The sequence below is a fragment of the Lissotriton vulgaris genome, chromosome 6 (genome assembly GCF_964263255.1).
Source record: "Lissotriton vulgaris chromosome 6, aLisVul1.2, whole genome shotgun sequence".
Lineage (NCBI taxonomy): Eukaryota > Metazoa > Chordata > Amphibia > Caudata > Salamandridae > Lissotriton > Lissotriton vulgaris.
In genome coordinates, this window is record NC_141694.1 from 1,832,966,508 (window position 1) to 1,832,984,427 (window position 17,920).

General features: G+C 49.8%; 1 protein-coding gene across 4 annotated transcripts in view; it reads left to right on the forward strand.

Moving 5' to 3' along the window:
• DTNB (dystrobrevin beta) overlaps positions 1-17,920 on the forward strand; it is a 1,293,049-nt gene that overhangs the window by 308,410 nt on the left and 966,719 nt on the right. For all 4 annotated transcript variants that reach the window (XM_086928107.1, XM_086928108.1, XM_086928109.1 and 1 more), the window contains exon 5: positions 14,012-14,225. In XM_086928107.1, the coding sequence (XP_086784233.1) occupies positions 14,012-14,225 (214 nt within the window). The remainder of the gene's footprint in view (positions 1-14,011; positions 14,226-17,920) is intronic.

Here is a 17,920-nt window from a genome sequence, read left to right on the forward strand (position 1 = left end):
GCTTCTCAATCGCTGTGTGACTCATTGGCAAAGGCCTTCGAGGACAAGATCGCTACCATCTTGAGCAAGCGGAGTACTTCGTCAGATTCCAATCTCCAGCTGCCATCTCTTGTTGCACCGCCTTTTTCTATGGAGGTGGAGACCGGGAAAGCCCGGCTTGATAGTTTCCCCCTTCCTTCTTTGGTGGATTTCTGTGCTTTAGCGGACGGAGTATCCTCAGGCTCTCCCCTTGATCCAATCCCGCACAAATGTTGGAAATTGTTCCGTGATGAGCTCTTTCCTCCTCTCCATGCGATTTGTTGCCAGTCCCTGGCCTCCGCCCGGGTCCCGGATAGCTGGAAGCTTGCGGTGGTTTCCCCGCTCCTGAAGAAGGAAACGCTGGACCCTATGTGTCCAGCAAATTATAGGCCCATCTCATTGCTCCCCTTCCCGATTAAAATCTTGGAGAAACTGGCCACAAAACATCTGTCCAACTTCCTAGAGACCAATGCTTGCCTGGACGTGGCGAAGTTTGGCTTCAGACCAGCCCATGGGACAGAGTCGGCACTGGTGACCGTTTTGGACGACCTTCGTTCGCGTGCCGACCAAGGTCGAGCAGCCTTTTTAATGCTGCTCGACATGTCGGCAGCGTTTGACACGGTCAGCCATGCCGTCTTGGTCAGGAGGCTGGAGGAGGCTGGGGTGTCGGGCTTGGCCCTGGACTGGCTGATCTCCTACCTTGGTGACAGACACCAGGTGGTCGCCTTGCCACCCTTTAAATCCAACATCAAAAGGGTAGAACAGGGCGTGCCCCAGGGATCGGCCATCAGTCCCATCCTATTCAATCTTTCCCTCCGCCCCTTGGTCATGTTAATTAAATCTTTCGGCATTGCAGTCACCAACTACGCCGACGACACCCAGCTTATCTTCTCCTTTGAAGGTAGGAATGCGGTGTCACAGGAGACCTTCCACCATTGTATGACCACCACGGCGGAATGGTTGAGCAACAACTCCTTACAGTTCAACAGCTCTAAGACCGAGGTGTTGCACTGTTCGATGGACCGTATCTCCCGGCCTTTACCACAGGATTTCTGGCCCCCCTCTTTTCAGGGTACTGTAGCGGCGGCAGACTCCGTTCGGAATCAAGGGGTGATGCTCGAACCCAATCTCCAACTGGATGGCTTTGTGAATAAAACGGTGTCCACCTGTATGTTGTTGCTCCGCACCTTGCGGAAGATTCTTCCCCTGCTCACGGCCCATGCCAGACCAGAAGTAGTGCGTAGTATCATCTTAAGCAGACTTGACTACTACAACGCACTACTTCTGGGGGCACCCATAACCTTGTTGGGCAAACTGCAGCGGGTGCAGAATTCTTCCGCCAAGCTGGCACTCTCTCGTCGGCGCTCTGATTCTTCCTCGGCAGCACTTACGGATCTTCATTGGCTGCCAGTCTCCCAACGTGTCGACTTTAAATCCCTTTGCTTGGTCTTTCGGGCCCTCCACGGTCAGGGGGCGATCTCCCTGCAGGAGCTGTTCTCCTGGTACACCCCTACTAGATCCCTTCGTTCTGCCTCAGCCTACCTGGTGGTAGTTCCTAAGATCCTGAGGATGCGAATGGGTGGTCGTTCTTTCAGCTATACGGCATCAAGGCTGTGGAACGCTCTGCCATTGTCTCTTAGAAGCATGGGTGACTTATCCTCTTTTAAAAAGGGACTAAAAACTCATCTTTTTCCAAGGACATTGTAATTACAGCTGCCACTATAATATCGTGCTCAGGCCATTGAGGATCACAGCGCCGGGATACCCGTGGGATGACAGTTGCGCTCTATAAATGTGCCATACAATACAATACAACCAATTACCTATTTTTCCTTTGTAATTAGATCGCATAAATACAAACCAGCCAAACAGTATCACGGGTACTACGTAACTGCAAGGTTCTTCGCATCTCACAGTAGAAGCCACTGCGTTTTTCTGCTCTGTTTTGCCACGTTACTATCTCTTGAGCAAAGAATTGTAGCTTCTTATCCCACTCTTTTGAATCAAATGTTTAGTATCACTTTGATCTCCTCTTGGACATCTTTCCAAAAATTATGGTCTTTCACATAATGACCTCAAATGTGTTCTACATTTAGGAGCATTTTCTGCAGTTTTTCCTCAGTAATGTAACACCCAAATATATTATCGTTTGTTTCCTCTGGATATTGTACTGAGTACAGATTTGGGCAGGTCTTTCCTGAGTCTATCCTGTCATCAATTTTTTTTCACAACCAATTTTATTGAGCAAGTAGGCAATAAAATTGTGGCACCCCACAGACCGGAGAGCACCACAACAGTACAGGTACAGTATATCAAGTGAGTAGCAAATGTTCAAGCAGGCACCGAGAATAGGCTCAATATGAATAAACCCCCAACCCACCCTACCCCCCAACCCCCGTCCCCCCAACTCCCAGAAACTCCCCCCCACCCCTCCCCCCCCGCACGTGTACATATAGCAGCAGATAAAGGGTGTAGGTGTAGTGCGACAGGAGTGTCGCAGAATCGGGCCAACAATGTCCGTACAATCAAATGTCCTCTTCTCGCTCCGCTGGGGGATCCAGTGACAGACCCCGGTAGTCGGCCCACCGCTTCCAAATTTTGTAGTGTTTGCGTGGGCAGCCCCTCGCCTCAAAGATCGGCTTCTCAAGGCCCATGAAGTAGTCTAAGCCAGCTTTCCACGCAGACAGGGGAGGGGCCCTCACAGCCTTCCACGCCCGGGCTAGGTCCCGTTTGGCAACAACAAGCCCCAAAAGCAGCAGATGACGCTTATAGATGTTCCCACTAATGCCCTCCATAACGTGCAGCAATCCCAGCCGATGGGTGCGGGGAAGGTCCCAGCCTAGGACCTCAGATAGACAACTCCACACACCTCTCCAAAAACCAGACAACCGACCACACGACAACACAGTATGTAGGAGGGATCCAGGCACCGTCCCACAGCGCAGACATTCCGGGGATTCAATCAACCCAGCTCTCCACAATCGTTCACGGGTGTAGTAGGCCCGGTGCAGGTACTTAAATTGGATGAGCCGGAGCCGTACAGCAATGGCGGTCCCACGCGGGGATTCTAGCGCCTCCCTCCAATCGTCCTCATCTAGGGGGCCGACGTCCACCTCCCAAGCCGCCCGAAGAGAGTGCAGGGTAGAGGAGCAGTGGATAACCAGCGTCTGGTATATCCGGGATACCTTCCTATACCCCAGATCTCCCATAAAAACCTTTGCCTCGACTGGGCTGAACTCTGGTAGGGAGTCCAGGTTGGCAATGCTCGGGGTGAGTGCATGGCGCAGCTGCAGATAACGAAAAAACTGGGACTGAGGCATTTGGAACTCCGTGCGGAGTTCCTCGAACGATTTGAGGGTAGTGCCGTACATTACCTGGCCCAGCAGCGAGATACCTATCGCCTCCCAGCCCTCAAAACCGGCCAGGGCCGCCAGCTCCGGGAGCAGGCCATTATGCCAGAGCGGCGTCTCAGCCGTCAACTTGCCCCACCAGCCCATGCGGCGCAGGGCCTGTCTCCACACTGCGAAGACCACTCTGGTAACCGACGGTAGTGCACGACGCAGACGGGCTGAGTAGAGAATGGTGTGTAGTGTGTTATCGCCCATAAGCGACCGCTCCAATGCATATGCCGGGTCCCCCCTGTCGCTGTACCACCACTCATTAAGAACAAGCAGTTGGGAAGCCTGGTAGTAAGATAGGAGATCTGAGGTGGCTAGGCCCCCGCAATAAGTAGAAAGGAAGCACGTTTTCAACGCCACTCTGGCCGCTCCACCAGCCCACAGGAAACGACCCAGTGTCGAGTTAACCTGGCGAAACCACTGCGGGCCGATAGGGTATGGGAAGTTTTGCAGCTGGTACAACAGGCGTGGAAGCGCCACCATTTTGAATATGGCCGATCTGCCATATATAGTGAGGGGCATTCTGGACCAAGTCTTAACATCGGCCTGGATCCGTTCCCACACCGGCAGGATGCCACGATCCCAAGCCACGGCGCGCGACTCCGAGAGAAAGACGCCAAGGTATTTCAGCCCATCCGTTGCAACTCGCAGTCCTGCAGCCCAGGGGTCTACCACGGCCCCGCCACCCAGCACCCATAAAGTTGATTTGTGAAGGTTGAGCCGAAGGCCGGAGATCTCGCCAAATACGCGCATGACCTCCAGGACCCGGGGACCCGAGTGTTGTAGGTCAGTGAGGAAGAAGAGGATATCATCCGCATAGAGTGCGATTCTATCTACCAATTCACCACTCCACACAAACCCGCGTATCTGGGCATCAACACGCACCCGAGATGCCAGGGGCTCCATCGCCAGGGCAAACAGGTATGGGGACAGTGGGCAGCCCTGTCGGGTGCCCCGACCAATCCGAAAGCGCCCGGACGTGGCCCCGGCCACCCGGACTGCGGCCGTGACGTTGGTGTACAGTAGTTTCAGATACGATAGGAACACCGGACCAAGGTTAAGGCGGGGCAGGAGTGTAAACAAGTATGCCCAACTCACAGAGTCAAAGGACTTGTCCATATCCGCTAGTAGGAGTGCCGCCTGTTCATCCCGAGCCCCCATGGCATCAACCGCCGCCTGCGCCCGCCGGATATTATGGCGAGTTGCCCTACGGGGCATGAACCCGGCCTGGTCAGGGTGGGCCAGGTCCGTAATATAGGGCAGCAGGCGGTTCGCCAAGGCCTTTGCCAGGATTTTGGCCTCAATGTTTAAAAGTGAAATGGGCCGGTACGAGTCGTGCCTGTCCGGTGCCCTGCCTGGTTTTAGAAAGACCACGATCTCGGCATGGCGCCAATCGGGCGGTAGCTCCCCCTGGGCCCGTGCTGCCTCAAGCGCGCGCCTGTACTGTGGCCTCAGCTGGAGGTGAAACTTTTTGTAGAATTCGCACGGGTAACCACTCGGGCCCGGCGCCTTCCCTGTATTAAGCTGTCCCAACGCCTCCCCGAGTTCCTCAGCCGTGAGCGGGGCGTCCAGCGCAGTTCTAGTGTCGTCGGAGACGGCCTGTGGCAGCAGGTCATCGAGATATGAGGATATCTCCTCCGTCTCCAGGGAGTCCCGGGGGGCGTATTGTGCCTCAAAGTAATGGGCAAAGCTAGCCGCGAGGCGGGCCGGGTCTGTCACCACCGAACCATCCTCCGCCGTGAGGCCTGGCAACGTGAGAGGCTGGAAGGTAGCCTGGCACAATCTGTGGAGCATCGTGCAGGACTTGTCGCCCCATTGGTAAACCCTGCTACGCGTGGCGAGCCACGCCTGTCTGGCCTCATCATGCAGGACCGAGGCATAGGATTGCTGCGCCTGCAAAAGCTGCCGTATCGCAGCCTCATCCCCCCCATCTCGGCCACGTTCCAAGATCTCCATGCGAGCGGCGGCGGCCGTAATGGCCTCCCGATGCTTCCGTCGTGCGGCTGCACACCAAGAGATATCAACTCCCCGTATCGTGGGCTTCAGCGCCTCCCATACCGTTACTGCGTCCACGTCTCCCACAAGATTATCGCGCCAATAATTATCAACCGCTTCACGCAAGTGATGCACATACTCAGGTTGCTGTAGGTGCCATGAAGACATCCGCCAACGGAACGGCTGTCGTTTCGTGGGAAGGTCTATGGTAGCCACTACGGGGGAGTGATCAGACAGACCCCTGGGCAGGATAGCAGCAGCACTCACATGGCTCAAACAGGCACCAGGCATAAAGATGTAGTCGAGTCTCGAGAAGGAACCATGCACCGCCGACACATACGTGAACTCACGCGCAGCAGGATAAAAATGGCACCACACATCGACCCAGCCCAAGCTATCCGCCGTCGCACGCAGTCTAGTATGCGTGGTAGTGGAGGAGGGATCAACAGTCACAGGCAAACGTCTCTGGCGGTCCGAGCCCACATCCATAACCTCATTCCAATCGCCCCCAACCACCGTCAACACATCCGGCATTTCATCCCACAACGCAAACAGTCTCTCCGACAGGGCCCACTGCATAGGAGGAGGGGCATAGACACTACCAAAAACCACTGGTTCGGCACCCATCTGTCCCTTAATAAAAACAAAGCGGCCTTGTGGGTCAATCCACTGCTTTTCATGAACGTACGCCACCCTGCGATGAACCAAGATAGCCACCCCCCTTGATCCCCTCACAAAGCCGGCATGGTAAACTTGCTGGAAGCCGAATCTCTGGAGGCTAAGGACCTTGGAGCCCAGCATATGAGTTTCTTGGAGCAACAGCACATCTACCGCCTCCCTCTTCCCCCAGCGCAATACTGCTCCACGTTTGATTTTATCGAGCATCCCCCTCACATTCCACGTCACAACATGAATGGCCTTATTAGGAAGCAAAGCAGTTTGATCAGCCATCATCTAGGTAGTCCCCCCCACTAGGCCCCCCGCGCCACCCCGGCGCACCCCACCATTCACTCGATCGAACATCAACATACACGTGCGGTCCCACCCCCCCAACCCCAACCCATCCCACCCCACCCCAGTACCGAACCCCCCCCAACAGCAACAAACCAACTCTCCCCCCATCCCCGCTCCCCCCACCCCTATACCTCATAGAACACTGAAGTATCTGTCGCGGCATGGAGAGACCCGGGTCCAAAACAGAGGACCCAGGGCCCGCCATACCAAAGGATCCCAACACCCCGGTCACCACACACTCACCCCCCCCCCGACAACACCCACAACTCGTGAGGGTCTAAGGCCCTTGGAAGTCGCCTCCCGAGCCCCACAGCATTCCCACAGGTAGCCTCAAAATGTCTCGAATGTATACAGTCTGGCATTAACGAAACACCCATACAACAGCCCCACTAGCGGATCCATCACAAAGTAGGGCAACACATTACCGGACAGGACCAGGGTCCAGGCCCCACCAGAGTTCAACTGCCAGCATCGGAGTGTTCAGAGTCCATTGTGCCGCTGGTCTGTGTCGCACTAGCGGAGGCCGACCGTTTACGTGATCTGGACCTCCGATGTCGTCCTTTTCGGTTTTGGCGGTTCGTCCGCTCCTGCGATGATCCCCTCGACCCGCCCGGGTCCAGCCCCGGCTGGGCATGCGGCCTGATCCTCACTGCCTCGTCCGTCCACCGAAAGACCTCCTCGGGTGAATCAAAGAAATGTGTCCGGGACTGGTATACCACCCGCAGGCGGGCCGGGTACAGAAGAGAGTACTGGAGCTTCAGACCCCGCAACTTGGCTTTGGCGGCCACAAACGACTGTCTCTGCTGCTGCACCAGTTTCGTATAATCAGGGAAGATCATAATAGTGTGATTTTCGTAGGAGAGCGAGCCCTTGTTCCTCGCCTCTCGCAATATGACATCGCGGTCGTGGTAATTCAAGAGTCTTGCAATAACAGGCCGAGGACGCTCACCCTCCGGCGGCCGCTGTGTCAAGGCCCTGTGTGCCCGCTCGATCACAAAACAAGTGGACAGTGCCCCCTCCGGGAGCCAGCCCTCCAGCCATCGGGTCAAAAACTGCTCCATATCATCCTTCTCACACCGCTCCGGAAAACCTATAAAGCGTAGGTTGTTCCTCCTTGCGCGCCCTTCGGCATCTTCCACTCGGGCAGCGAGAGTCTTTTGGGTACGCTCCATCTCCGCCATTCTCTGCTTCAGCGCACCAATGTCCGTCTTCGCCACCGAGATTCGGGATTCGGTCTCAGTAATCCGCTCCACCGCATTGCGGAGATCCTGGCGCAGCAGCGTAACGTCCGCACCCACAGCCCCGATCTTGGCATCGAGCATGTCCCGGGACTGGGTGATGGCAGCCAAAATCTTTGGACTGGGTAAGAGTGGTCTGCTTAATTCAGACTCTATGTTCATCACCACCCCCTTTTCTGAATCATTTTTGTCCACCATAAGCGTGGAAGGGTATACTCAGATGTGAGTCCCTTGCTCATTGCACCATCAGGATTCAAGCAAGCCGGGCCGAAGACGGCTGAAATGCCAGAAACCGGTCCCCGGTAGCTTGTTTCCTTCCCAGTATAAGAATTGGCTTGGTAGTTTGGTCTGCCCTGTTCCCATGATGCACTGGGCCAGGGTCAGACTAATTTGCATATAGCCAAGTTCTGAGCTGGGATGGTGCAGTGAGCTAAAAAACAGTGATGGATCAAGCCCTGATCTTTGGACTGGGTAAGAGTGGTCTGCTTAATTCAGACACTCTGTTCATCACCACCCCCTTTTCTGAATCATTTTTGTCCACCATAAGCGTGGAAGGGTATACTCAGATGTGAGTCCCTTGCTCATTGCACCATCAGGATTCAAGCAAGCTGGGCCGAAGACGGCTGAAATGCCAGAAACCGGTCCCCGGTAGCTTGTTTCCTTCCCAGTATAAGAATTGGCTTGGTAGTTTGGTCTGCCCTGTTCCCATGATGCACTGGGCCAGGGTCAGACTAATTTGCATATAGCCAAGTTCTGAGCTGGGATGGTGCAGTGAGCTAAAAAACGGTGATGGATCAAGCCCTGATCTTTGGACTGGGTAAGAGTGGTCTGCTTAATTCAGACACTCTGTTCATCACCACCCCCTTTTCTGAATCATGACCTCACTCAGGCATTTTCCGTTTGTTTCTTTCTTCGGTCCCTTCTCAAACTCTTCTGATACCTATCCGAACCTTTGCCCACACCCTTATTTCCCTTGAGAAGACCATATTGGAGTCTGATCATATCAAACCCTTCAACGTCCTCTGCAAATTCCCTTCTGGAGGTTCTTGACGTCCTCGCCTCCAAACGTGAATGCTCGTCTATTAGAGCTTTTATGCGAGCCTTTGAGCTGTTAACTTGGCGCCTTGTTTTGCTTCTTCTCCAGCAAGTGTACACATTTATTCCTTTGTGGTTTTAACCTCTTGTATTGTAACGTATTTTGTATTGTATTTAATATTTATACCGCGCATCTGTCACCCTCTGTAGACAATGCAGAGAGACTTAAAAGCAACTCTGCTCCCAATTGGCAACCAGGGAACTACGGGGTCTGTTTAGAGCTAGCTTGGCCGCCATGGACTGGACTCTCTGGAGCCCCTGTAAGATGTAAAGAGGAGCTCCCAGGTATAGGGAATTACAGTAGTCCAGTCTTGCCATGATCACACTTCTGACCACTAGTGGTCTAGTCGCATCGGGCAGAAGAGGCAAGATCTGTCTGAGCGCTCTCAGTAGGCCGCAGCAGACACTGATGGTTTTGTTTGTCTGTGAGGTCAATTGGAGATCGTCATCCAGCATAACTCCCAGGTTACGCACGGTCTTCACTGGGATACAGGGATCTGCTCCCGGTGCGAGCCTGATCTCACAGGACGGCTGCTGGCTCATTTTCGGTGTTTGGCAATAGACTACCTCAGTCTTCCCCTCGTTAAATTGGAGAGAGTTTATTTTCAGCCACTTGGAGACCTTACTCATACAATTCTGGAAGGTCTCCATGGTCACTGCCTGCTTTCCCTCTAAGGAGAACACCAATTGGGTGTCATCGGCGTAGTTAACCAGATCAATCCCATATGACTTTATCATAGGGATCAGAGGCTGTAGATACAAATTAAAAAGAATCGGGCTAATCGAAGAACCCTGTGGTACTCCGTGGCCAACCCGAGACTTTGGGGAGGTAAATGGGGCCAGGGTCACTACCTGCTGTCTGCCCATCAGATAGGATTGGAGCCACTTTAAGGCCCTGCCCTTCACGCCCAGTTTCTCCAGTCTGTGCACCAGGACTGCATGGCTGACCGTGTCGAATGCGGCCGACATATCCAACAGTACTAGTACTGAGGAGTTGCCACTGACAGCTCTCATTCGAAGAGTGTCCAACACGGTCGCCAATGCAGTTTCCGTTCCATGTCCTGGGCGGAAGCCAAACTGATCCTTGTCCAATAGGCAATTATCTTCCAAGTAGCCTGACAAGGACCTACTGACTAATTTTTCTACAATCTTTATCGGGTAGGGCGGGAGCGATATAGGTCTGAAGTGTGCAGGAATTGTGGGGTCTAATGAAGACTTTTTAAGCAGAGGAGTGACCACTGCCTGCTTCCATACCTCCGGCACTACGCCTTCCTCCAAAGACTGGTAACAAATCTGGTACAGCCGGAGAAACAGCTCTGGCCCATATTCCTTCCACATCTTATGTGGAAGGGGATCTAGCGGGGACCCTGATGACACACTTTGTGCCAGGCTGAGGAAAAGCTCCATTGTCAGAGGGGTAAAACATTCCAAGGACGATGAGATTGTGGGCGAATCTTCCTCCGCCAGCTGGTCTGCTATATCCTTACTGCCATCTCTACCCTCCTCCAGCCCCCCCACAATTTTAGCGATCTTTTGCTCAAAATAGGTGGCGATCCCGTTGCACAGCTCTTGGGTTGCAACCACTTTATTGCGCATGCATGCGGGTTGTGAGAGGTCCCTGATGATGTTAAAGAGTGTTTTAGTGCTATTGGGAGATTGAAGGATAGTGGTGGCATAGAAGAGAGCTTTGGTTTTAGCTATAGCCCTTTTATATTCTGCCTGCTGTATTTTCAGAAGTTTTTTGTCTAACTCTGAATAGCATTTTCGCCATTTTCTTTCTGCCTGTCGGCATTGATATCGCATGGTTTTCAGCTTCTCATTAAACCAAGGGGCAGACGGCTTTCTTTTGTTCTTAACCTTTTTCAGGGGGGCATGTCTGTCCAGGGTACTTAAAATATGATTACAGTATTCCTGGTAGTTTAGATCTATTGACCTCTCTGGGTCATAGTGTGTTTCATTTATGAAAGTGGGTTTTGTTTTGTCCATTGACAGTTTAGCCCAATTTCTCCCCCTCCTATATGTTACCGGATCCTTACTTCCATTCCCTTCAATTGGTAGGGAGATCTGAAAATGAACCAGGGAGTGATCAGTCCAGCACTGAGGTAAGATATCAATCATCTTAGTCTCAGTCTGGTTTGCAAAGATTAGGTCTAGGATATTTCCGCCTGAGTGCGTGGGGTTTTGTACTAGCTGTTCAAGGCCCAAGTTACCGCATATATCCTTAAGTCCCTTCAGATGATTTCCTAGGGACCCATTGTCCCAAAGATTAAAATCTCCCAGGATCAGTAGTCTAGCGTGGGTCAGAGCCAAGGCAGCAATGGAATCAAACAGCGCCTGATATTGTGTGTCCGCGCCGGGCGGCCTATAGCAGATTGCTCCGGTCAGGATTCTTCCCTTGGGTTCTTGCAAAGAGAACCCCAATAGTTCTATCCCCGCTATCTCATCAATCTGTAAAGGGGAGAAGTCCCATTTATTCTTATGGATGGCCCCAAGTCCCCCGCCCCTTCCTTGCGGCCTCGTTTTGTGGAACAGGGTATACCCTTCCGGGCATGCGAAGCCTAGTTCAACCGAGGTATCTGCACAAGTCCAGGTCTCAGTGATAAAAGTCCATGTCCGTTAGCAAACTTGCCACCTCCTGATGGTGTTTGACCAGAGATCTGCTATTTATCAGCCCGCAGTGAAGATTTCTAGGGTTTGGTGAATGTGTAGATGGAGGTGTTCCCCATATCCCTTTTCTTATGTTAATTAGTTCATCCCTAGCCCCTGGCCCGTCCGAGGCACGGACGGGCACAGACGGGCTTTCCTCTGGCGCTCCTCCGGCGCTCCGCTGCGGGCGTGCGCTGCGCGCTTGCATGCTGGTCCCCTAAATAGTGTGTGGCGAGAAAGCGCGGCAACAATAGAACGCTACCCCCGACCCGACACGACGCGTCTCTGGCCTCCCACACCTAAGATGGTGGTCGGAAGTAGGAAGACTGAGGATTCACCAAGTGGTGAGTGGTGCTTCTTAAGCTCAATTATAGTGCAAGCAATGCGATCGTAAATGGAAAGGGCAGTGTTTTTAAAATAATTATTAAATCAGATGTCAGCACACAGCTAATTTTAAAAGCGAGTCGAAAATCACTCAGGTATTACAATAATTTTAAAAGTAGGCAACAATCAACACCGCTTGTCCTTGTAGCAGCTAACAGCGTGCTATTCCTATTCTGTGTTCAGCACGAGCCAACTGGTCCCATAAATAGAGTTTGCCGAGAAAGCGCTTCAACACTAGAACGCTACCCCCGACACATCCAGGGAGCGTCTCTGGCCTCCCACACCTAAGATGGTGGTTGGAAATAGGAAGACTGGGGATTCACCAAGTGGTGAGTGGTGCTTCTTAAGCTCAATTATAGTGCAAGCAATGCGATCGTAAATGGAAAGGGCAGTGTTTTTAAAATAATTATTAAATCAGATGTCAGCACACAGATAATTTTAAAAGCGAGTCGAAAATCACTCGGATATTACGATAATTTTAAAAGTAGGCAACAATCAACACAGCTTGTCCCTGTAGCAGCTAACAGCGTGCTATTCCTATTCTGTGTTCAGCACGAGTCAACTGGTCCCCTAAATAGAGTTTGCCGAGAAAGCGCGGCAACACTAGAACGCTACCCCCGACACGTCCAGGGAGCGTCTCTGGCCTCCCACACCTAAGATGGTGGTTGGAAGTAGGAAGACTGGGGATTCACCAAGTGGTGAGTGGTGCTTCTTAAGCTCAATTATAGTGCAAGCAATGCAATCGTAAATGGAAAGGGCAGTGTTTTTAAAATAATTATTAAATCAGATGTCAGCACACAGATAATTTTAAAAGCGAGTCGAAAATCACTCCGGTATTACAATCATTTTAAAAGTAGGCAACAATCAACACAGCTTGTCCCTGTAGCGGCTAACAGCGTGCTATTCCTATTCTGTGTTCAGCACGAGTCAACTGGTCCCCTAAATAGAATTTGCCGAGAAAGTGTGGCAACACTAGAACGCTACCCCCGACACGTCCAGGGAGCGTCTCTGGCCTCCCACACCTAAGATGGTGGTCGGAAGTAGGAAGACTGGGGATTCACCAAGTGGTGAGTGGTGCTTCTTAAGCTCAATTATAGTGCAAGCAATGCAATCGTAAATGGAAAGGGCAGTGTTTTTAAAATAATTATTAAATCAGATGTCAGCACACAGATAATTTTAAAAGCGAGTCGAACATCACTCCGGTATTACAATAATTTTAAAAGTAGGCAACAATCAACACAGCTTGTCCCTGTAGCAGCTAACAGCCTGCTATTCCTATTCTTGTCCTAGTGGAAAATGTTATGTTATTGTTTTAAACTTGTGTTTTGTATATTATTTGATCGGAATGACCCTGAACAAACCAATATTAATTGATGGGTGGTGTGTTTCCCCTGCAGTGATTCATGTCCACTCTGAATGCTTTGTTGATTTTTAACCAATGTGTAATTGAAGCTGAACGAGTTGCTGATATGGGAATGCATAACCTTTTGCATGGTACAGCGGGAGGGATTCAGGCTTAATAGGGAGTGTTCGTTTAAGAGAATTGACATAAGGCACACTGTCATTTTCTTCATGTGCGCTGTAGTTGCATGGTCATCTTTACATGCAGATGGAAGGATTCTTCGCAGTAGCAGTGGATGAAACTGATTAACGGTGGAAAGGTATTGATGAATTGTTTAAAAATAGGCCAACGCTTGTGGAACTTATTGGTTTTCTAAATATAGCATGTATTTGTGTAGTAGTCAATTGGATTATCGCTTAGGCTGGCATTGAACCGTTGAATTTACAAAGCATAACATAAGACCTCTAAAGAAACATTGAGAAATAGCCCTATTAGCTGCAGATCAGATCTTCTATAAAGGCATTGTCCAAATACTATAAGGGTTGGCTGCATTGTCCACTCCGTGCATACCACCCCCAGTGCTAATGCTATTGCCTTCACTAGAGTTTCATTCAAAATCTATCTGGCGTTTAAACCTAAAATCTGGTGTTGAGTGCTTGCAGTTTATAGTGTTCAATTTCCATAGTTGCTCATTGGGCTTATTGAGTTACTGAAATAATTCATCTACGTCTTTCATTACTTGGAGGTAGTTATTGATATTCCATGCTATAGTAATGATTAGGATCAATGATAATTGTGCTTCAAATTGAATGCTTCAGTAATTTTAATGCTTTGTATGCCTCTCCTAAATAATAACCCCATTTTATCTTGCTTTCTTTCAGTCCACCTTGTTGATATCTGGAATATGATCGAAGCCTTCAGAGATAATGGCCTTAACACTCTGGATCACAACACAGAGATTAATGTATCTCGCCTGGAAACTATCATTTCATCCATCTACTACCAGCTAAATAAGCGCCTTCCGTCTACACACCAAATCAGCGTGGATCAGTCCATCAGTCTTCTGCTCAACTTCATGATAGCTGCTTATGACAGGCTAGTAACTATCGATGTAACTGTCTGGAAACATATCCATGTAAAATAGTTACAACTAAACAAATGTTATCGCACTGTTGTAGATTACTTCCAAGTCCTGGCTCTCTTTCGTTCACAACTTTTGAGTGCCACGTCTCCTAATGGTGGGACGAGAACCTCCTTCACAGCTGTATTGGGAGTGTTTTTGCACCCAGTTCTACTCTCCCAAGTGCATGTCATAGGCAAGCACATCACCTTCCACTGCACTGGTGTGTATCTGAACTGGTACCCCTTTTTTGTAACGAATCTACAGGAGGTATACCGGTTTCTTCTACGGGGGTGCTGGTATGCCAATGAATGGCAACTACCTGGTACAATAAACGGAGAAACGAGGTGCAGTGAGGACGCTGACCCCAACCCTGATGAAATTGCCACCGAACTGTGTAAGGCAATGAAACATGTTGGTTTTAATTGAGCAGGCACACAGCAAAGAATAAAATAGATTAGCCAGTGTTGCCGAGCTCGTTTTTAAACTAGGGTATACTGAATTTCCAAGTTAGATTTCGGTATCCCTGCAGGGTCACTCATAGAAAACCCATTACACTCTTTGGTTTTTCTTATTCTGCACCATCCACTCTTTATTTATTTTTGGCAGTTGTCAGATGCTACTGATGAGAACCTGAGGATGCAGGCGAGTACCAGCTTGTAAACCGCCCTTGGTTTTACTCCCGTGAGGCTCAGCCAACTTTCCCTCACCTTTTTTTTCTCCTCCTCTCCTTTTTTGATGTCCTTTTGTACACTGATTGGAGGGTGGACCAGCAGCCACAATACGATCTAGGACACTTTGAGGCAATTGTGAAAACCAGGAATGGAACAATTTTGTTGATGATTTCCATATTTGCATGTTCCAAGAAACTTGGTGTGTAGAGCCACAACACAAACAGGGCTATTCCACGTTTTTTGTCCCTGCAATACAGCTTGGGAGGGGGCGCCCATCGGGAGGATTACTTATTTGGATCAGGATAGATCTGAATTGTAAAATTACTGTGAACTATGTCCCCTGTAATGATATTCTACATATAACTGTTAAAAGGAAGTCTGCCAGGAAGGCTTTTGAATTTTTTTGTATCTATGCCAGGGGGCTCCCAGGGGGCCAATTGTCTCCAACACTGGAGTTGTTAGATAACACGCTTTCTGCCCTCTCTCCAAAATCTTCAGTATTAGTGGGAGGCGATTTTAATTGTACATTCGAGCCTCTTGATGAGGATGAATTCTTGGGCTGTTATAATAAGCCAGGAAACCAGGTAATTCCATCCTTATCTCTGGCCCCAATTCAGAAATGGTCGGCTCGTTCCATACAGTTGAATGCTCTGGTGTCTGCACATGATCTATGTGCCTTAAATGGCCGCACCACATCCGATCGTATGGGCGCTATGACCTTCAATCGATTAGGTTCCCCGTCACGGATTGACTACATCCTTTTGGATGTAGGGTCATGGTTTAACCTGGTTGATATGGAGGTCAGACAGAGGATTGATAGCGACCATAATCCCCTTTGTATGGGTATGTTCTGGGGAGACAACAGTGGTGAGGAGGTTCACAATGAGCTGATTACCAAAGAACTAGTCCCCTCTAACTGTAATCGCAGGATTAAATGGAATGTGGTTAGGTGCAATGAGGGGACACTTGAGAATATTAGGGTTCTAGTGTTGGCTGCCTCATCTGCCTTGGCCCTAGTGAACCAAACTGCACTTCAGCTTCAGGGGTCGGTGCTGGCAACTAAGTATAAAGACTTAGTAGGGGAGATCAGTACGTTTTTCTCAAAAAAAACAAAGGGTTGTCATCTGTCTAACCGCACGCAAAAAAAGGGGAACCCTTGGTACACTGCCTCCTGTAGAGAGAAAAGGAAAGCAATTTTACTAGCTATTAAAAATAAGGATGCCCGAGCTGCTATGAAAGAGTACCGCACTAGTATTGTGAAAGCCAAAAAAGATTGGGAAGAGGAACATTGGCAGGCTCTAAAGGAAGCGGCTCAAGGGAAAAATGCCACTGCATTTTGGAAACTGATCAACGTCATGGATAGACGAGGTGCTGAGCCTATACCAAACCATATTACTGAGTCCCAATGGTATTCCCACTTCTCAAATTTATATGGCGTGGGCTCCTTAGAAGCTGCGCCAGTATCCCCTACACTAGGTACTGATTGTACGGTCCATGGGAATGATGGCTCTATTGATGTACTGTTTTCGCCCCGTGAGGTACAAGAGGCAATCCTTAAAATAAAACCGGGTAAGGCACCTGGCCCGGATGGAATACCGGGTGATTTATTGTTGTCTAACCCACTGGTTTGGGCTGATTTTATTGTAAATGTTTTGAACCTTATCCATTTAGGCCACCAGGTACCGGACTCATGGAAGGGTGCTGAAGTTGTTACCGTTTTTAAAAAGGGTGAGAGAGAGGACCCTGCCAACTACAGACCAATTAGTCTAATTGACGTTATTCAAAAAGTAGTTGGCAGGGTAATTGTAAATAGGATTGAGGGTTGGCTTATGGAAGGAAACATTCTGTCCCACTTCCAGGCTGGATTCAGAAACAATGTTGGGGCCATTGACCAAGTTTTCAGATTCTGTGCAGTTTTCTGGAAAACAGTATCAATAGCCAGAGGGAGCCTCTACTTGGCTTTTATTGACCTCAAAACGGCTTTTGATGTAATACCCCGTGCTAAACTTTGGAATGTCCTACTGGATATGGGTTTCCCATCTTACCTGCTAAATCTTATCACCAAACTCCATGAGGGAACATATGCAAAGATACGCTGGGGGGCGCAGGGGCAACTCACTAAGAGTATACCTGTCAACAGAGGGGTGCGGCAGGGGTGTGTGATGGCCCCTACTTTATTTTCCCTCTTTATAAATGGGGTTGTGAAGCATCTGCAAGGTACACCGGCCGATGCCCCCATTATAGCGGGGGAGAAAATACCATCCCTCCTCTTCGCCGACGATACCCTCCTCTTATCTAAAACCCCCACAGGTCTCCAAACTCTTCTTGATCAGTTTAGTGTTTTTTGTCAGGAACGGGGACTCACAATAAACACGACTAAAACTAAACTAATGGTCATGACCGCTAAGAGAAAATATAGGAATATCTATGTTACCCTGAATGGATCTCCTTTAGAGGTGGTCGATGAGTTTGACTATCTTGGTGTTAAGATCAATAACCACTTGAAATGGGAACCCCATATATGTAAAATGAATTTAAATCTTAAAAGGGTCTCCGGCACTATTTTAAAAAACCAACGCCTCTCTATAAGTAGGCCAGTTGCCCCTGCCTTATCAGTTTACGAGGGGAAGGCAATTGCCTCAGCTGTTTATGGCTCGGAACTGTGGGGCAATGAGAACACCAACGACCTAGTCCGATCAGAGAATAAGTTTATGAGGGACTTGGTGTCGCTCCCATCCTCTACCCCACTCAAACCTTTATTCTTAGACCTGGGAAGAAAGTCTATTCGGGATATCCTCCAACTCCGTCCCCTCTTATATTGGGTTCGCTTGAGGAGGACCCCAGAACTAGCAAATTATGCCCTCGTGCTAGATGAATTACTAAAATCAAACACCTCAGGCAAAATCAGATGGCTAAATGAACTAAAAAAGCTTGTAGCAAGTGTGGGTTTAAGCGATGCTTGGGTATCCCAATCACCTCCACCAAAACAAGTGGTG